The sequence below is a fragment of the Pieris brassicae genome, chromosome 5, assembly GCF_905147105.1.
Source record: "Pieris brassicae chromosome 5, ilPieBrab1.1, whole genome shotgun sequence".
Classification (NCBI taxonomy): domain Eukaryota; kingdom Metazoa; phylum Arthropoda; class Insecta; order Lepidoptera; family Pieridae; genus Pieris; species Pieris brassicae.
In genome coordinates, this window is record NC_059669.1 from 4,943,823 (window position 1) to 4,965,878 (window position 22,056).

Here is a 22,056-nt window from a genome sequence, read left to right on the forward strand (position 1 = left end):
CAAGGTTCTATAGTTTTTGGCCTACATCATCATAACTGTATAATCAAAATAATTTTCAATTGTAATTGGTGTCTGCTCGCGACTATAAATTTATTTTCAAACTATTTTGTAGAATAAACATCCAATCATACAAAGCCAGGTAGTACTGTGTTATAATTGGGTATATTTTGTTACTATGGTAATAAATTTTAACGTTTTGTTAAGGCCGATGTGGTTATATAAACTTAAAAGCAATAATGTTTAAAGTAGTCTTTTGCACGTTATGTCCAACACAAGGCATACCAGATAATCCCAAAATCGATTCCGGTTTTAATATTAAGTTTTCGTACCACATTTTCATTCAGGTATTTAAATATCTATTCGCTTTTTTCGTTAGATAAACATATTATTAGAATCATCACAGCTCTGAAAGGGATTTATAAAAACAATATTTTCATTATAAAATATCGACTTGGCATCTTATAGCTTAGTAAGGCAGTGCGTATAACGCCCTGGATTCGTATTTCGCCTTTGTTCCAGCCGATATCCGTTATGGAGTGCTCAATCTGATCCGCTAGTATATGACACACCACTTCATATGTACATATGTGGCTTAGCTACAGATAGTGCTCGTGCACAACCAGGTCAGATCGCTTGAGACAATTTTTGTAGCACAAAAGTAACTATGAATGTATGTAATTTAAAATGAACGACGGTACGAACGACGGATTCTGAATCTTACCTTTGTTCTAAACTCTGATCATTCCCTAAAACATGCTGATCAAATCTGCGATGAACACATTTTTCGTCACTGTTCGAACTGTGTTATTTTGGAACAGGGAAAATAATATCCTATACATGTGTTAGATGCTTGACCTTAGGGTTGAGAACGCACGCCTATGTTATGTGTAGGTACTGGTATGTAAAATAAAAACAAATTAGGTTAATTAAATTAGCGTCACTAATTACTTTGACAGTGCAGGTATTTTTTTAAGGCCAATCCAATATGAATAAACAGAAAGAGTTTCATTTTGAATTCTAAAAGATAAGAGTTTTGAGCAGCTACTAACATTAATAAGTTCCTTAGATACATACATTCATAAAAAAGTATCAGTTATCACATTGTTATCTCTTTCGTCCCTTTCTGTTAAATTGTGTTTACACTGCAATGAAAAGATACTTGTTAAGATCGAGCAATTATACAGAATTATTTGTATGAACAAACAATAGCGATATAAAACTAATTTTATCACATTTCTGTATCTGTTTGATAATATACTTTTATAGTATTATTAGCTACTTGGCGAATAAAAACAATAATTCGCTAATGAGTTGTTGAAAAGATTTTAAAAACCATATCAGATTATTTTTAGTGACTGGTTTTATAAATCTACATAAATTCATATACTTAAAATAAGACTTAAACGACATCTTTTTTAGAACCCTCTAAAATGCTTCTCTATGCAAGGCGTTACTCCATTCCTTATGATGTACCTAGGAAACATGTTAACAAACGTAAAGATTTTTCCTGTTATTTATCAGTCTTAAATTACACAAACACACATTATTTTTCGATTAAAAATTAGTCACCGATGAAATAAAACTTCTATATAGCATTAGAATTTGTCAGGCGAAGACTGTCAGCATCGATTCGACTAATCTGTGATCGTTTTGTGTCACGTGACTGTCGTATAAAAATATGATTAAATATCGATTTTTTAAAGTATAAAAATAGATATTTTTAAACCAATTAATTTAACATTATTTTACCCTTTAATGCTTTTTAAAGCCCTTTTTTATTTATTAAAATGTGTGATTACTCAATAACACTTTATTTTTTATACTGTCAAAGAATCCCGAAGCGAAATCAAGTCCTCCGAAGTTAGCCCATTTTATACAGTGTAACTTATTTGCAGAATGTACCTAAAATACTAAAGGATAATAATCTATCTTTCCAGTTTCTACCACATTGATTTAATCCTGTCGAAATGGTATTTGCGAATTTGAAAGTATAGTCTGGTCAACTGTACCTCTGTCCGGTCACAAAACCAGTTCTCGTCCTTAGAGGACAAAGCTATACTGACAATTCACTCTATGCTAATTGTCGTTTTACTTGAACTTAATACTTAATATATCCGTCAACGCGTTTCTAATGCCTACGTCTTTTTGATTTATCACACAAAGCGTATTTGAGAGCCTTAATGAACTAAATCAAGACATGTCAAAACATTATTCTACATAAAGCTCTATGCGTTTTAGAATTTGTCTATACTTTTTCATGCCCTTTTTCAAACATTAATGCATATATGTACTCCTTATGTTTCTGCAATATGAATGCTTAATTTGTCTTTGGCAATACTTAAGATTTGTTCTTTATCATTGTTTTCTAAAGTAAATATAACAAATATATGCAACTTGTATTTTTCCTTGAATATCGATGGAATATTTTAAATGATAAAATTATGTTCAGTCATATTCACAGTGTTATACACATATTAATAACAAAGCTTTTATTGTGAAAATTAAACAAAAACGAAGATTACAGTATGAAGTACTTGTGAACTATCCGGTCTCAGTGTATCCCATTGCACATTTCATACTGTACATACAGGCTTTGAGGAGCAAGGATGGTAAACAACTTTAACAACAACTTCTCCAAGGAGTAGGATTCCCAACAACGTAATCACGGACTGGCTAGCCGAAAGCCTCAGTTATGAGGCTATGATCCAGAAATTGCATAAATCCTTAACGGATGGAAAAACTTCGTTAGCGCGTTCCAGGGTTCATATCATGGTAGTGCATACTTTTCTAGCCACATCTGTCCTATAATCTTTGGTTTTCCTCACACAAATAGCGACCTACAAATTATCTAAAGCCGTGTATATTTTTGTCTGCCTCTATTGCCACATAATTCCCACTCTATTTATTTCTGGAATTAGCTAGGATTAAATAAAATAAAACAATATTAACTAAGTCTTCACAATGTTAAAATCATTTCAACAGCTTAAGTATTATCTAGAAAGGTTTGATGTCTTTAAGATACATTTAAAGTGTTTATAATAGAATTATCTCTGTGACCTAGATCTCTGTTTTGCAATTGTTAGTGCACCAAATAATGTTATACGACTTGTGCTTTGTCCGAATATAAAATACAATTGTTATAGTCTGGTAAGCGCAACTGTAATATATAAATTCCTGACTGTACCGGAGCCTTAGAATACCCTTTACTGTGCTGTTTAGGGCATCGGTATTAGTATTTACAGTTTGGTTCGTGGACTAGTTTTTTATTTATATATTTTTAATTATATATTGATAAATTTATTCCGGAGCCCATCAATTCCCCCCTCCCCCAGAATATGAAGATGCAGTTTAAACAGAGATTACCCCAGGGGGGTACCACACGTTTCCGCTGTGGAGAATCCCCCTCTGAGCGTCCATCATCGGAACAATCAGTATTCGGTGGTGGATGCACAGGCTGCCCTTCGTATTCTGGGGTGGGCAAAAACTGCTCAAAAAACTATAAGTTTCGATCTCGGGGCAAACGGAAGAATTTACCGAAGGCATCCCCTTCCACGCTCTCAGTGGACTTTACCAATGTTAGGGGGCTCAACTCTAATCTTAACGCGGTTCACTTTCACCTCGAAACTGCGAAGCCGGCCTTATTCTTCCTTACTGAGACTCAGATATCCTTCCCGGCTGATACTTCCTACCTCTCCTACCCGGGGTACAAATTGGAACATTCATTTGTGCCGCGGGCGGGAGTTTGCGTGTACGTCAGAGAGGATATCTGTTCTCGTCGCCTCGGGTCGCTTGAAGGAAGGGACCTATCTAGCCTCTGGCTGCGCGTAGACTGCGATGACCATCCGCGATTCTACGCATGCCTGTATAGGTCCCATAGCGGAAATACCGAAACTGAGCGACTCATTGAGCACATCCAAATGGCTACAGATTCCCTGCTCGAAGGGGTTCCTACCGCTGAAATCGTGATACTTGGCGATTTTAACGCTCACCATGCCGATTGGCTCGGTTCGGAAACCACCGATCACGCGGGAAGATCCTTTCACGACTTTGCTTTAGCTTACGACCTGTCACAAATGGTCCCTGCGATTACGCGAATACCAGATGTGGATGGTCATAAACCCTCTTTGTTGGACCTTCTGCTGACCTCACTTCCGGAGACCTATCAAGTCTCTGTTGACCCGCCATTGGGTTCATCGGATCATTGTGTGGTCCGGAGTACTGTGCCTACTACGCGCCCTCCTAGGCCCCGTTTTTCGGGTTGTCGTCGTATTTGGCACTATCGGTCAGCAGATTGGGATGGGATGCGGTCTTTCTTTGCGTCCTACCCTTGGGGGCCTATGTGCTTTTCGTCGGAAGCTCCAGATTCCGTCGCTGCCTCTGTCGCCGAAGTGGTTCTGCAGGGCATGGAACTTTTTATTCCATTCTCTGCGGTGCCGATCGGTGGCAGGTCACAGCCCTGGTTTAAGCGTTCTTGCAAGGCGGCATCGCGTCGAAAGCGAGAATGCTTTAATGCATGGGCGGAGGCGGCGATATCTCGTGATGCCAATACCAGCGAACATAAAAAAGCATATAACTCAGCCTCCAGGTCCTTCAAACGGGAAATCGCTAAGGCAAAGTCAGAGCACATCGCCAGATTTGGCGAGAGATTGGCCCAACTCCCTTCTGGGACCCGAGCCTTCTGGTCTCTCGCCAAAGCTGTACAAGGGAATTTTTGTCAGCCATCGATACCACCGCTGCACAGAGAGGATGACTCGCTCGCCCACACTGCGAAGGAGAAGGCCGACCTCTTGGGCTGTCTCTTTGCGTCCAACTCGACTTTGGATGACCGGGGGAGATCACCACCGGCGATTTCGCGGTGTGATAACTCAATGCCGGAAATCACATTCCAGCAACGTGCTGTTCGCAGAGCACTATCTTCCTTGGACATTCATAAGTCGAGCGGGCCGGATGGTATCCCTCCAATTGTGCTGCGTACATGTGCTCCTGAGTTGGCTCCGGTCCTGACGCGCCTTTTCCGGTACCTGTACTCGCTCGGCACTGTCCCGAAGTGCTGGAAGACCGCTTCGATACATCCGATCCCTAAAAAAGGCGATCGCACTGATCCATCCAACTATCGCCCAATCGCAATAACCTCCTTGTTCTCCAAAATAATGGAATCCATTATTAATGGCCAGCTCTTGAGTTATCTAGAGGGCCACCAGCTGATTAGCGATTATCAGTACGGCTTTCGTCGTGGTCGTTCAGCTGGTGACCTTCTAGTATACCTTACTCATAGATGGGCAGAGGCAATTGAGTCCAAGGGGGAGGCACTAGCGGTTAGTTTGGACATAGCGAAAGCCTTCGATCGGGTGTGGCACAAAGCACTGCTCTCGAAGCTACCAGCCTACGGGCTTCCTGAGAAATTATGCGACTGGATCTCCAGCTTTCTAGCCGATCGGAGCATCAAGGTCGTCGTCGACGGAGCATGTTCCGACCTTAAACCCGTGAATGCTGGGGTCCCACAAGGCTGTGTTCTGTCCCCGACCCTGTTTCTTCTGCATATCAATGACATGTTGCAACTTAGCAACATTCATTGCTATGCGGACGACAGCACTGGGGATACTCTTTACACTGGCCGGGCAGGTATTTCTCGGGCAGTTGTCGATGAGTACCGGAACAAACTTGTGTCTGAAGTCGAAACTCTTTTACGTGGAGTCTCGGACTGGGGTAGACTAAACCTAGTCCAATTTAACCCCAAGAAGACACAGGTTTGCGCGTTTTCCGCGAAAAAAATACCCTTTGTCGCTACTCCTCTTTTCGAAAACACTCTTCTTGAAGCCACAGCCAGCATCGGAATACTTGGCGTTGACATATCGAACGACGTTCAGTTTCGCGGTCATTTGGAGGGAAAGGCTAAATTAGCCTCCAAAAAGCTTGGTGTGCTCAGCAAGGCGAGACGGTACTTCACTCCGGGCCACCGCTTGCAACTCTATAAAGCGCAAATACGGCCCCACATGGAATACTGTTCTCACCTCTGGGCGGGGGCTCCCCAGTACCAGCTCCTTCCACTTGACCGTATCCAACGAAGAGCGGTTCGAATCGTCGATGACCAATCCCTCTCCGAGCGGCTCGATCCTTTGGCGTTGCGTAGAGATGTGGGGTCACTCTGCATCTTCTACCGCATTTACCATGGAGAGTGTTCAGAGGAGTTGTTCGGATTAATACCTGCAGCTGAGTTTCAGCATCGGACGTCGAGGCAAAATACAAAATTCCACCCGTATCACCTCGACGTCCAACGTTCCACGACTGAGCGTTTCTCAAGGCAATTTTTGCCGCGCACCACCGCTATGTGGAACCAGCTGCCCACTGAAGTATTTCCGAACCAATTCGACTTAGGGTCCTTCAAGAAAAGAGCGTACAAATTCTTAAAAGGCCGGCAACGCACTCGCGAGCCCTCTGGCATTGAGAGTGTCCATGGGCGGCGGTATCACTTAACATCAGGTGAGCCTCCTGCCCGTTTGCCCCCTATTTTATAAAAAATAAAAAAAAATAAAAAATATTAAAAATAAAAATTCTTCAATGTCAAGGTTCCATTGCATTAGCAATCTGCGTATATTATCATATTACAATTGTAAATATTTTGTAAACTTACGCGATCACGATCGCGTGATTGGTAAATCAGTTGACGTTTTTATCCGGCGCCGTGTACGATGCGCATACTTCCCCCACTCCCTTGTTTAATGCTCAAAAAGTATGTCGGTATCTGTAAATATCATCGCAGTAGAAAACCGGGCCTCATCACTGACACATAGCACGTGAAGATCGGTTAAGTACTCGTAAATAAATTAAACGACGCTTTAAACTTAAAATTTAAGAAACAAAGATGTGTTAGCTTCTAATATTTATTTAATTAAATTCTAAACATTTTATGAAACATATTATTAAGAATCTTGCTACAAGTGCGCATGTGCAGTAGTTATTCATTTGACTCGTTCGTATGTTTACGAATAGTTACGAATTGACTCGACCATCTCCCCGAAGTGAGATGGTGAAAATGTTATCAAAACAGAAAATTTCATGAGTGAAAGCTATTTGGCTATAACTTAGTAAGTAATTAGCTTTCTGCGTCCTTTACATACAGTAAATTAAAGCATCATTAATCATAACTTATGATCAAAAATATTATTAATATTAGATTGTAGGTAAGTGGTTGAACAGCTCCGCGTCTTGTTGACGTTTTTATATTAAGACTAGCTGACCCGGCAAACGTTGTTTTGCGATGTATATTATTTCCAGGAAGCATTTCTTTGGTTGAATAAAAATAACTATCTAGTGTAATAAAAAATAGGGGTTGATCGTAGAAGGATGCCAATTAAGTGTTTTATGTATTTTTGTATGATGTCTCATAAAAAAATAAGAATAAAAATTGCATAAAACATAAAAAATAAATTTATGTGGACCAGGACAATATATATATATAGGATAGGATATTATATATATATATAGTATGGGAACGAACATTGTGTGACGAACATTTTATATATATAGAGATTTGTAATATCACTTGAACATGAAAACTTTTGCTTGTTTACACATGTCCTTAGTGTTAATACTACGCATTTTGATAACTTCCTACTTTCCACACTCACACAAAACAGTAAACAATTCAGTAAATTATTAATAACAAGTGTTTTATAAAATAATTAACTGTCCTGTGTTTGTTATTTTGTTATTTTTTTGATGAATGGATACCGTTACGTAGAATGTAAAGTTTAAACCTGAAAATACTTTAGATTTATTCCTAAAACCGTGACGAATTTAGATAGGTTATTTATAACTTTAACTATGTTTTTAGCACTACTACCTGATCTATATTCTGACACACGCCGTCGACTTTTTGTGAAGTTGTATATTTAGAAATGTCTCTGCATGCATTTAACTCTTAGGTTTAAGTTTCCTTCATTAGCGATCGGTTTTTAGCTTTTGCTATGTTCAGGTTTATACACTAAATATGAACAAAATTCACTTTTTATAATTTCCAAAGTTACGGGTATTCGTTAGTATTAGAAGTACATTTGAGTCCAATAGGTCAACACTGTCAACATTACGTATGCTGAGCGCATACCAATCTTCCCGACCTAATCTCCTGTCACTCAGTACGGGTTCAACCTGGGGACATATGAGGTCACTGAACTAAGGAAAACTAAACATTGTTGTATTTGGGAATTTTACCAGCGTTCCAAAAGACTGTAAGTTTGACGTATATTTATATTATCATTTGTCACGGATTTTTACGTATTCCTTTTTTATAATACCTGCGGCTTTATTTGTATATAGTTTTGAGCAAATGTGATATTTTCTTTACAAGTAGTTAATGCATAGCAATATTTTTTTTATATAGATGTTAGATACTGTTATTTCTATTTGGTATCATTTCTTATTGTAAATAATATGTTACAAATGGTTTACATTAAACGAACATAACACCATCGACGCGAAATTTGTATTTTTTTTATAGAACGGGAGAGGAAACATTATGAATCCGCATAAATACAATGCGCATAAACAAAAAAAGGTTCCGCAGTGTGTGGTTAGATTTAAAAAAATTTGAACCCTCATTTTCTGAAGCATTCGGTAATAGCTCTAGCCAGGTTCTACATAATATCTTTCTATTTGTTTCTATTATAACCGTGGCAGTATGTCAATGTCAAGATAACGTATGATAACGTGTTAGAAATTAAAACTAAGGCAATGATGGACATTTAATCATTAAACAATGTAGCTACGACAAGAAGTAACTGTCAGACGAGGCTATAACAATGCAGAGAATCGAACTGGGGAAATCAGATAAAGCCTTCATGACGTAAGCAATGATTTAATAATCAACGTTTAACAGTTCAATAATTTACTTTCCTCATAATATTTTCTTAATAACCGTCCAACAATCTTAAGGGTCTGGGCCTCAGATTTCTGTATCAGTTTTGGGATCATTTATTGTTTCTAACAGGCAATGTCAGCAGCGCTACAACCCTATATGGATATTGGCCTCAGATTGCATGCGTTTTTATTTCATAAACAGGATGTGATTAGGCAGTGTCGACAGACACACGCAGTGGTTTTGCGTCTAGGCCATGCCGATTCCTCACGATGTTTTCCTTTACCGTATGAGCGAGTGTCTGTTTAATTACGGTAATAATATAACATATAATAATACAACAAATCTCCATTTAAGTCGCTTTCATATTGTCTTATAGAGAATCTTAGGAAATATGGTTTGTAATTTCTGATCTTAAAACAAAAACATTTTATGGAGTAGTCTTTTTTATTTGTATCTGAATTTAAAGAACGAAAACAATAATATAGCACATACGTAAAGTTTGGTTTCGCTTTGATATATGAAATCATCTTATTGGGGCTACTGCTTCATTAAAGAATAAGTTAAAATAACTATTATTGTCCTAAGCCTTGTCTTTCTTCTTTATTATATCCACTAGTATGTAGTCCATATCATTTCCATTGATTTTTTGCCAATTCTGTCAGAATTATGTTTTGAGAATGATTTGAGTCGTTGTCCTGATTAATAAATTTTGTGTTGATAACAACTAACGTACGTAAGAACTAACGTTCTGCTGTCATGTTTTTCTTTGTATCTTATTTTTATCAGTGAAACTTTATGTTTTATTTTATACTTTTTAAATTACAGACATGTATCTGTTTTGTTTCCTAGATACATAAATAGGGTAGACGCATTTATTTGTCTTTTAATAGATAATTTCCTTAAAGATGAAGTGAAATGAAGTGATTAGCTTCTTGACGCGCATCGTCGATGTTTGGCATGCTGGTCTCCACAGACCCCACTATTATAGTATACGTTTTCATTCAACGAGTTACGAGTGTAAATGCGCATATGTAATGCTGAACCAATAAGCTAACACTGATAGTTTGACCTTGGTTATATTAAATTGAAGGTTTCGTGGCTGAGCGGTTTTGTAAAGGGACCGGAACACCTGGGGTATTCCCAGTTGGATTGCAAAATATAATAAAATGCCTACTTTGTTATATGTTTTATACAGAAAATTTAATGCCGGCGGAATGACCTAAAGTGAGTCTTGACCTTCGGGACAAGAGAACGCTCTCTTGGACGATTTTACGGCGCTGCTTGCCAATCGGCTACTTGGAGGTCGTAAAAACAATTCATTAAAAAACTTGAAACACAGTGACTCATACGACAGTGATTGTATCTATATAGATTGCTTAGGCTGGTTATAAAATTATAGTTCCGATATTATTTAAATAATGGCGCAGAGAAAAGCTTTAGTTCTTACTAGAACCAGTTATTCTAGATCAAGGCAGCCTACAACTGCCTGACCGAACTGCTCATTACTTCCCGTGTTACAGAATGGAACAGGTTACAGGAATGTAGATAGAATTATATAAATTAACTTATAGCTTATTTAAAAACTGAAGCAACTACAGACTCTGATATTATATTTGCCTATGTAAACAAGTTAGTAAAAAACTCAGAAATATGTCCGCCCTGGTTTCTGGAACTTCAAACAACTTCCAATTTTATTTATTTTAATACGTTTTTAATTAATTTCTCTCAGATTATTAGATACACACATACATTCATAATCTAATCAATATACATATTTTACTTTACAACGAATTTATGTATTTATAATACATGTTTTAAATTCGTATTATAATTTTCGTAGGATATCCGATATTATAGTAAATTTAAAAATACTCTACAGGTGTCAATCAAGTAGTTTAAGAATTTTTTTCAACAAGGAATTTTTAACTTGATTATTAATTTTTTTTAAATAAAAACAAAAATTCGAAATGAAAAGCTTCCTTCTATAATATAAGAGAAGAGATTTCAGTGTCTTAGAACTTCCCTATACTCAACATTTGACGTAGTTTTGTTTTGTGGCAGCTAAATAATTTCATGATTTGGAGTTCCGGTTCGTGATAGACCAACATACAATTGCCCATTGGTAAAACATTTTTTTTGTAAATATGTTCTATAATACTGTACAATTTTTTTGGGTTCTGTCATCAATAGTTTCCACAACGCACGCGATAATAGACTTTTAGAGATAATTTTTTCGTAGCTTGGGTTATTGCATTATTGTTAGGGATGAATATTTTATTTATCAGTCGTTTTTCTGTGAAAACATGACAAACATACATACAAAAATACAAACTTTTCCTCTTTATAATATTAGTATAGAGTAATAGAGTAAAAGCGTAATTCTTTAATCAATCTGAAATATATTTTTTTTAAAGGTTTAAATTACTTTTGGTATAAATTTCTATTGTTATAGAAAAGAACCCTAATATATTTTGGGGATATTTGGAAGTTCAGAATAGAAGATACGGTACCCTTCGAATTGTTTGTCTAAAAACCAAGTATAACGTTGTATTGCCAACAATAAACCTACGTTATGAATTTATGGGTTTTTTCTATAAAAATTATTGAATTATGTATGACTCTAGCAATCACGACTGGTTTGTTAAATTCCGAAAGTGAATGAAAAGGTATTGTGTTCTTGTCGCGCTTAAGTTTTTTATAAAACTATTATAAACGCCGTATAAACATTAAAGGAAGTTCAGTGGTATTAGTTTTTGTACAAGTTTTTGTTGCCATATTAGCGCCGATACCCTTGAAATACTTCGGTATTATTCAATAGCGGAAATGGTCTGATACACTTTTTAATTCTTTACCTACTTTGAATGCCACGTGTAGCACAAACATTGAGTCATATTAATGATACTGCAGGAGAAATTTAAACGCAGCCCCGGTCTTTGAAGTTGATAAATGCTCCTTGCCTATCCTTGCCACAATACCAAGCCAATATTGCTATGGAATGGTTGCCATGCTTACCAATTACATTTTCTGAAGACAGACAGCTCACTTACAGGCGCTCATCGAAAAAAACATAGCATTACCTATTCATGTATGAACCGTCCACTAGATAAAGAGCGTATACGCTCGGGTTTTTAGGTAATTTTTCGAGTAACAATTATTATTACACACACAAAAACTGTTTACTGCGCTTTCGCCTGACATGTAAATAATTAATAAATAAATAAATGTCATTGATTTTTCAGCCGGATTCCTGACAATATTTTTTCCTATATGGCACATTGAGCTAGAAAACAATTGGTGTATGACACTGATAATTCAGAAACATGATGTATGCATTGTTGTACAAAGAATTATCTACTCATTTCAAATCAGTACTAAGAATCACTCGTCATGAAACGCAACTTATTTGAACTATAGATAAATTTGTGTGTCTTTTTCTCGTGATACACCTTCATATGTGGAGTTAAGCACCGAGATGATTGTTTTCGTGTCCTTGTTATTTACAATAGATTTTAGGGCGAATGGCACGCCATCTAGCCTTCCAGCTACGTATTAATCGGTATCCTTTGGAATTAGGGATATTTTTCATGATAACAATGATGTTTGCTTGTATACTATAATCCTGGTAGTTATTAAATGAAAGAATAAAGGGAAGCAATGTATATAGAATATATAGAAAAGATTATATACATTTTCATTGGGTTTCAAGAGCTATGTAACTCTAAAGAATATGGAATGTAAATATGGAAAATAAGAGATCTAACCAAGATTATCATTACTATATCTCATGAGACAACAGTTAATAAACGCCACAGATTACTTAATAATTAAATGCACACATTCAACTAACATACAACAATAACATTTTGTAATTGTTCTAATTTTGAAATTCTTAATTACTGTCTTGAGGTCATAATACTACTAAGCTCATGTGAAAAACTGATTAATAAAGTAAGTGATAATTGTTATTATTAAATGTTAAATGGTATAAAAAATTCTAATGAGTTTAATATAAGGTCTATATAAAATAGGAATTATTTAATAAATTTAGTTAAAGTAAATCTTTCTACGTAAGTTTGAGAACACAATTTTAAATTTGAATTGTTTCCGCTACATTCCTGTTCGATAGAATTTATGCCTAATATCTTCTGTATTTGTACGACGAAGTTATTAATATATATTTATTACGTAAGTGTCGCACAATAATAAAATACATTTTACTACAAACCATTACTGCATTTCGCAGGCTGTATATTGCAAGCAACATGCAACTTAAAATTGTAAAGTTGTAAAGAATTAATTAAATAATACAATTAGATATAAATGTAAAATTGTTGAATTAGGGATTTAATCCATTAAAAGTAAATTTTTAACGATGATCCTTTTTTGTAGTATTCTTAATTGATCTTTTAAAACTAAACTACGTAACGTACTCATAAACTGCAGTTTGTTGGCTAATAAACCTTAATTATAACATGATATAAATGCTAATCATATTTCTGTACAGATCAAGCACTAGCTTTTTATTATATTTCTGAAACCTAATACGTTAAAGTAAAGGAAAGTTATTTTTCGACGACGAGACGAGAGGCGCTTTATTATAGAAATAGTAATGTAGGTCGTGTTGACGTTCAAGTGCCGGTGTCTTATGACTGGGGTCGTTAATCTGCGCATCTGCAGAGCTTCGCCAGTTTCAAATACTTTTTTATGTTTTCATAGATTTTTTCGGTTGATTACTTTTATTGAGTACATAAGAGAAGTTGGTTTTTAATCCTGTTTACCAAATATTGTTTATAAAGAGTTGTTTAGATGTTAACTCGAATATCACATATACTTCTCATATGACTTTATATGTGAGTTACATTGACATTGACAGTTAATTGACTTGTTTGATGAAAAAAGAAAATATTTTAATATTTATTTCCTGAATAAATATTCAAATAAATAATTTGGTGTGTGTAAGATTTTAATGGCTAATACACACAAGTATTATAAATAGGAGAGACTTTGTTTTTTCTGTTTGTGTGTTTCCTATGTCCTAAGAGGTTTTAAAAATACTTACGCTAACAGAGCTAAATTATCTCTTTTTTTTCAAGTTAACGAAGTTGTAGGTAGATAATAAAATATGTAAATAATTTGTGACTATTTGTATATAATTTGCAAATTAGGAACATATGTAGGATTCTTTGTTTGTTTTTTGTATGTATGAGCGTCATAATTAAAGCAGTAACAAAGACAGCGTTTTAATTAATCATACAGCTGGACCGGAAAGTACGTGTTTGGCCATCACTTCAAAATAATATTATCATAATGTTATCTAATTAAAAGCGTGGTTTTAATGACTACGCGACTTCTGGATAGAAGGAAAATGTAAGTGTAAAATAATAATATAATCCATACTAAGCTTTAAATGATATATATATACTTAAAACTGAATTTCCTGATATATATAAACGTTGGGTAAAACAAGAAACTTGGCGATTAAAAAGAGTGGCGGACAGTTTATTGCCAGTTCTTCTCTTCCGTTCTACGCCCTTGATTTGAGAACTGGGAGTAAATGTAAAATTAGAAGCATTTCATATACATATGTTCTTTTGATGTTCATAAGTGTACATTGTGTTACCTATATGAATAAACGAGTTTGAATTTAGATTATTTTTAATTTTATCACAAAGTAAAGACATTTTCACTGCAAGCGTACTTTACTTACATTTACCGATTTAGACAGCAGATGAGTTGAGATAATATCAATTTCGGCTGTGACGGTAATATAAGAATAAATGCACTTGCAGGTTGTTAAACATGAGAGATCATTTTTGTACATAATTTTATTTTGAAATTAAGTGATGCCAACATATGTCAAATTTCTTTCAGTGTTCGCTATTGATTGAAGTGAAAGCGTAAATAATAATGGATTTTTTTTAAATTTGGTATGTACTTTGGTTTTAATACTAAGAACACCAGATAAATATGTTTACATAATTTTTTTTATATATATTTGTGTACGAAATAAGTCATTGACCTTTAGGTTAACACCAATTTGCCGGAAATTAAGTTTTCTTTAATGGCTAAATTCTTTTCGTAGATGATTGATATATGCATTTAGCGCCATCTATTGGCTCGAATATGAAGTTAAGCAAGCTATAACATTAAAATTTATGCAATCGTTTTAAATATTCATAAGTTCCAAAAACCGATAAAAAAATTATTTATTTATATATTTATTTATTACACGTCTTCCTATTCGCGCTATTGGCTTTATCTATGGCACCTCCAGTACACGCTGAAGTGTACCCAGTAGTTGAGAGCTACTCCAGCTATTTGGATTCTGTGGGTCACGGCAGTAGTACTGCAGGTGTATGGATATGGCCAAATTCTTTTCAAATCTTTTAATTATATTCACGTTTGAAATGTCTTTTATTGAAACCACATTTTGTATTGTATACGGTTTATTATAATTAATAAATGGCCTATGGCCGTTAAATATTTTTTTTAAAGATTGTTATCCAGGAATAATACTTTATTTAAGAGATAGAAGAATATATACCTACATGTGCGAGACTGCGTAAACGGAGAAAGTGTTACTGATGAGTTTTTATAAAAAAGTTATCCGATTTTGATAATTTTAACGAAAAACGTTTTTAAACCACGATACTACTATCTCTCTGCTCTAAATACATACATCCATAATCAAAATAATCAAAAATTAAGTCAAATATTGATATCAAATTCAGAACCGAGACAGTACGAACAAACACTAGCTATAATATAGTACTAATAATTCAAAAATTCAATATCTTTCTGAAAAACAACAATCATACGTAGCGACTTACGTGCCACATACCTTTTTGGCCGGTAAAAGCGTCGCTGTATTGGATATTACTATTGCCAGTAAATACAAATTGACCATTATAAGGATAATAATTTTATAGTCATGCAGGCTAACTTTAAAAAATACAGGCTTATATAAATGTGACACAAACTTAAGAACAATTGTTAGGTTTTGTTACTTGTCCTATTAATACAATATAATTAAAGATACCTAGCAATCAGAATCGTAAGATAATTAACACTGAAAATGTTTAGAACTGGCCAGTTAGAAACATTGCTAATGAAAACTATTTTGAATTTCAATTTTAGAACTCTTTGGTAACCTAATGTCATACATTTGTCATTTGTTTTTGTGAATTGGCAGCCAATCTAAAAAAAAAATTACACGTGAAAATGAACCTAACGCGAGAAAATTTTCGGTCAATGATTTATTATGACTTTCGTTGTGGGCATACTCAACAACAAACCTATGATAGGCTGCTATTAGCAATTCTTAATGAAGCCCCATCTCGTGCTGCATTTACAATTTGTTTAACAAGTTTAAGCGTGAACGATAATTGAGATTGCTCTCAATGATGATCCGCGTGACCGACGTCCTTTAACAGCCACTACTGAAGATAACGTCAGTGCTGTCCGGCGCATGATAGAGGAAGATATGAGAGTGACCTATCAGCTGATTCGGGCAAGACTAGGGATTGGTATGAGTCAAGTTAAAAAATATTACACATTATTATTTAAGCGTCAGGAGTAACCGACGAGCTGAAACACCTTCGCATGGACTGGTGTCGCCAAATGTTAGATAAGTTCAACGTCAGTGACTCAAACGCTGTATTTGACATCGTAACAGGTGAGGAAAGCTGGGTATATTGCTACGAACCCGAAACCAAAAGACAATCAGCTTAGTGGGTGTTTTCTTTCGAGGATAGGCCAACTAAGGTAAAACAAAGGAAGAAGTCAAATATAAAAAGATGATTGCCTCATTGTTTGGTCGGGAAGGTCATTTCGCGATAGTTGTGCTAGAAGATGGGATGACAGTTACTGCAGACTGGTATTGCAATCGCTGTTTGCCTGTTGTCTTGGAAAAAAATCGACTACAGCGTCCTCGAAGCAGGATCCTCCTTCACCACGATAATGCTTCAGAGCACACCGCAAAACAGACTGTTGAACATTTGACTATGGCAGGTGTCGAGATAGAGAGTTACCTGCCACACAGTCCTGACCTGGCGCTCTGCTACTTTCATATGTTCTCAAGAACTAAAGATAAAATTCGAGGTATTCGCTTTACGAGCCCTGAATATGCGGTGAAAGCATACGAAAATGCCATAGAAGATACCTCTAAGGAAGAATGGGCCTTTCTGCTTTTTTCAGTGGTGACGTCGAATGCGACGATGTGTAGAGAGAAACGGAGATTACTTCGTTTCTCCTTTCTTCTTATTTGGATTTTTATTATATGGAGAAATTAGGAGTTGTATTTGAGAGCTAATTGACAATGTCAGGCTGACATTTAAAAAAGGGCGTCAGTAGTACCTGTAGCGCTATTTTTCTTACATAGCCGTTTTTCCGTGGATCTCGTCTAGTAAAATTTTAGAATTTGTACGTATTTTTTAAAATATATACAATATATATTTATATAACCCATGTATCAATCTTTATAAAATGCTAGCAAGCAAGGTTATAATTACTTTTATGGCAAAACATATTTTGCGGTCAACTAGATCATATCACTGGTTATTAATAAAACATAATGTACAAATAACTAATGTACTTTATTGTACTTTTATACAAAAACCTACATACATATGCCCCAGATATATATTTACTATGTTTTAGCTGCGATTTTACGCGTGATTTACGTATATAGTTTTTAAATTAAAAATGTACGAATTATTACTAAACAGTCTTTTGTACACCAATATGTTCTTTCCCGGATTTTGTTTTTACTCCAAACTATATACGTAAATCTCTTTTTATTGAGATATGATTAGGATCCCGTTTCATTACAATATTTGACCTGCTTGCTTGAGTTCAGGAAATTTATTAATATTCATCATTATATTTGAATGAAACTTGGTCACCTCTTAAGGGATTTTTATTGGTAATAGTTAAGTTGACAGACTATTATAAACATAATTGTCATAATAATTATGGTAATCCTTAAAGTGAATGGTCCTTTATCAAGGAGTCCAAGGTAAACTCGAACAATCTTATCAATAACAAAAGTTTTCTAGTTTCAGATTAATTTCTAAGGGAATAGAGTCTATATTGACCAGTAGGCTTAGAACCTAATACAGCTTGTGGCGCTACCCTTGTAGAGTAATTTCTTTCCGAGTATGATGCCAAGCCAACGCCTTATTGCATAGTACCTGACGTCACAAAGAATCTGGATATCGCCTACAATTCAAGTATATAAGCTGTGCATTACAGGGAACATGCACAGTTTCACTCACAACCGATAACAACACAGACCACAATGTTTAAGCTGGTGGTGTTGTCCGTAACCCTTGCCCTGACGTCAGCCACTGGGCTGGCTCCCCTCGGTCTCGGATGGGGCGCTCATTGGGGAGCTCCACTGGGTGCACACTTAGGTGCAGCTCCCTTAGCCGCTGCGATTGCTGCCCCAGCTTTGGTTGGACCAGCAGCGATTGCCGCGCCCCTTGGCCTTGGCCTCGGACACGGTGCGTACAACTACAGAGGGCCCCTCTCCCTGGCACCTGGTCAACCTGCTAACATCTTGGCTGCCGACGGAAGACCTTTGGATACGCTTAGTGTGAACTTGGACCGTGCCGCTCACTACACCGCGAGGGCGCTCGATGGCGGACATCTTTTGAAGAAGAGATCCATTCTTGCACCAGCTGTGGCTTGGTCTCACGCTGCCCGTGTTGACTGGCCAGCTGCTCGTATTGTTGGCCCTGCCGTCGCTCCTCTTGGCTTAGCACCCATTGCTCATGCTGCTCCTTGGGGTTTGGGAGTTGGCGCACGTTGGGGACACGGTTGGTGAACTAAATTGGAACAACAATATTAGGCTATCAAAATTAATTATATAGTATATAATAAATTGACAAAAATAAAGAGAGTTACCTAAATTTTAAAAAGGTTTTCCTTTTCTATTAACCATTTCTATGTATCTGCGTGTAAGCATAAACAATCACACAAAATCTTCAATGGTTAAGGTATGGTTTCAAGAACGTGATTATTAATATTGTATCTTAACGCCACACCTGTAAAAATTCAATATGGCACAAAATTAAGGTACCTAAATCTAAGGTCTAACTAAATGTGTCGGCTTGTGTAATTCCAATTTTTTAAGAATTTATAAATTCGTTCCTTGTAAATGCATTTAAAAATTCCAATTATTATTATTAATTAATTACATTTCAGTTTGAATAAAGTTCAGTTTGAGTAGTGTCGGCGAAAAAAAACCCATGTGTAACGCTTACAATCGTCAACTTATTTACAATTTAATGGTAACTTCTTAATAGGTTGTACTTTAAAGTAGATATTTGGTGAATGCTCTTAGGCCTCTAAAAAAAAGGAGTTACTTTAAAAGGGAATTATGGGTATAGAAAAGATTTAGCGGTTGATAGCGATCGCATAAGACTTCAAAATGTTAAATAAGTCCAAAAACATCATAGCAATTTAAAAAAAAAATATTGTTAGCGGACTATGAATTGAGTGATATGATTCAGTGTCAAGACTCAGCGCTAAGAATGTCTCACATCCGTTTTGTATTTTGACATTACGAGTTATACGTTGGTCATTATACGTAATATGGGTAACCTAGGTAACACTGAAAATGTTTCGAAAATGAAAAACGGCTTAATGTAGAAAGCTGCTAATACTTTCATAGTTTTTCGAAGTAATCTCCGTTCCCCTCTACACATCGTCGCATTCGATGGAACCACTGAGATAAGCAGTGGGTCCATTATTCCTTAGGGGTCTCTTCTATGGCATTTTCGCAAGCTTTCACCGCATCTACAGGGCTCGTAAAGCGAATACCTTGAATTCTATCTTTAGTTCTTGGGAATAAATAAATGTCGCAGGGTGCCAGGTCAGGATTGTATAGCGGATGATCTCGACACCTGCCATAGTCAAAATAGTCAAATAGTCGACTCAACAGTCCGTTTTGCGGAGTGCGCTGAAGCATTGTCGTGGTGAAGGAGGATCCTGCTTCGCCGAGTGTTACCTACGTATTAATGTACAGCGGACTCATAAATTAAGAATCAAACCGATTATTGCCTTTGAAGGTTTATTCTACAACAATTTCTAAGATAAAGCCCATTTTACACTCGCCGTACCAATCATTCTTAAATTTTATTTATTTATTCAAATATTTTCGGCGCATAAGTAAGATAGTAGATGTCGTACAGGCAACTGATCTCATATGAGATATATGGTTAGGAATCCCAAATTCCAAATATTACCGATATTTACTAGTACATTAGTTGTCGAAAACCATGATTCTATTTATAAAATAAAAAATATCGCGTTATTCACGAGTACGAGTTCCACCGTGGTACGGGTCGAAGGCGTGTGTATGGCGGCGGTGTCGCAAAAGAAAACACAGAAATTCGACTGGAGAACGAGCTGGAGATCAAACTTGAGAGAGAATTGAAGACTATTGTGAAAGCGGATCCATGGATGGATGGCAAAAGTGCAGAGATAGCAATCATACATACTTTGATTAATTAAATACTGTACAAACACACAAACTAACCTAACTTTAACTATTTGTAATATTTCTTTTTTCATGGTATATCTTCTGATTTAATTTTTCTATGATGTACAAAGTTACAACGGTCGGATCAGACGGTTGGTCACAACTTATACAATGAATTTAAATGTAAAATATATACATATACGATGTGAAATGCGACTATGAATAAACTTTATATTTCATTTTGTTATTAGTATCACAACCGATTTGAGTATAATATAAACTGTCAGAGTGAAATAATCTATTTTTTTGTTGATTATTTGATGCATTACATTTCATCAAAGATATTTTTATTATTTCTTTGCTTGACTGAATTAAAAAAAACACCCTTATCCGTATAACCAATCAGTGTTCAATGTCTGGTAAGTACCGAGTAACTATAAAATATCTTCATGAGCCTCTAACGGTGAATAATGTTCATATGTACCTAATCACTAATGTTATCACCCATTTTATGACATGACCAAATGTTGAAATATTCTTTCAACGATGTGGTCTACCTTTACATGAAATTATCTGTTCTACGATCGAGCTTTTATACATACATAAAATTGTAATACAAATGTCTCTCTCTCTCTCTCTCATAATGTCAGTAATACACATATTAATACAATAAAATAACTATTAATAATTGGTTATTTAAACAATTTTATTGCGTTTTATAATTTCGTTGATGATTCAAAAGTAATGAGTGAAAGGTGTAGCGTATGTGATTGGGCTTATCCGGGCAACAGCTGGAGCGGTGTAGGCGTAGCTGTGAGCGAACAGTGGAGTGCGGGCGACGGCCACGGGAGCTACAGCAGCGACAGGGGCGATGAAGGCGGCAGACCGCTTCTTCAAGATGTGGGCTCTGTCAAAGGCCTTAGCAGTGTAGTGTGCAGCACGGTCCAAGTTCACATCTAAAGTGTCTAAAGGCCTGCCGTCAGCGCCCAAGATGTTGGCGGGCTGACCGGGGGCGAGGGAAAGTGGGCCACGGTAGTTGGAGGGAGCTATGAGTGGAGCGGCGTAGGCGAGACGAGCAAAGGGTGCGATAAGGGGGGCAGCGAAGACCGATCGTTTCTTCAGCAGATGGATACCACTGTCGAGAGCCTTGGCAGTAAGGTGAGCTGACCGATCCAAGTTAACTTCAAGAGTGTCCAAAGGCCTGCCATCAGCGCCCAAGATGTTGGCGGGCTGGCCGGGAGCGAGGGATAGTGGCCCCCGGTAGTTGTAAGGCTGGTAGTAAGGTGCGGCGTAGGCCAAGGGTGTGTATGGTGATATGTAACCCCCAAACAAACCCGTGGCGGAGGCCGCCGCCAATACGCAAGACAACACCACCAGCTTCATCATTTTGATAGGTTGGTCTGTGTTGATTCCTGTGCTCACACTGATGCCAGCTAAAAGGTAATATGCTCTTTTATACTTTATTTCGACGTTTTAATTCGACGGGCGTCGCCGGAAAATATTGTTGACCGTGAGTGGACTACTTTTGATAAAAATTGTATATTTATAAAGTTCACTTACTCGGTAGGCCCATTTTTCTTTACCGGTCTAGATCATTAAGGTCTAAATTTATTTAATTGCAATGTTTGTTGTATTTAGATACAGTAAAACAGTTACGAGAGAAATATATGGGCCTCGTAATGTAATCTTAGGATGATCCTATTTCCTAAATCGG

General features: G+C 36.3%; 2 protein-coding genes across 2 annotated transcripts; one reads left to right on the top strand and one right to left on the bottom strand.

The window, feature by feature from the left end:
* Positions 1-18,106: 18,106 nt before the first annotated feature.
* On the top strand, positions 18,107-18,769 carry LOC123709318. Its single transcript, XM_045660543.1, has one exon. It carries the CDS (start codon positions 18,156-18,158, stop codon positions 18,681-18,683), a length of 528 nt encoding a protein of 175 aa, XP_045516499.1. The 5' UTR covers positions 18,107-18,155; the 3' UTR covers positions 18,684-18,769.
* A 2,261-nt stretch (positions 18,770-21,030) lies between these two features.
* Positions 21,031-21,765, bottom strand: LOC123709316. Its single transcript, XM_045660540.1, has one exon. It carries the CDS (start codon positions 21,726-21,728, stop codon positions 21,078-21,080), a length of 651 nt encoding a protein of 216 aa, XP_045516496.1. The 5' UTR covers positions 21,729-21,765; the 3' UTR covers positions 21,031-21,077.
* Positions 21,766-22,056: the final 291 nt, after the last annotated feature.

Excerpts from the sequence above, each read along its gene's own strand:
- LOC123709318 (XM_045660543.1), top strand. The coding sequence starts at position 18,156 with ATGTTTAAGCTGGTGGTGTTGTCCGTAACCCTTGCCCTGACGTCAGCC.
- LOC123709316 (XM_045660540.1), bottom strand. The coding sequence starts at position 21,728 with ATGATGAAGCTGGTGGTGTTGTCTTGCGTATTGGCGGCGGCCTCCGCC.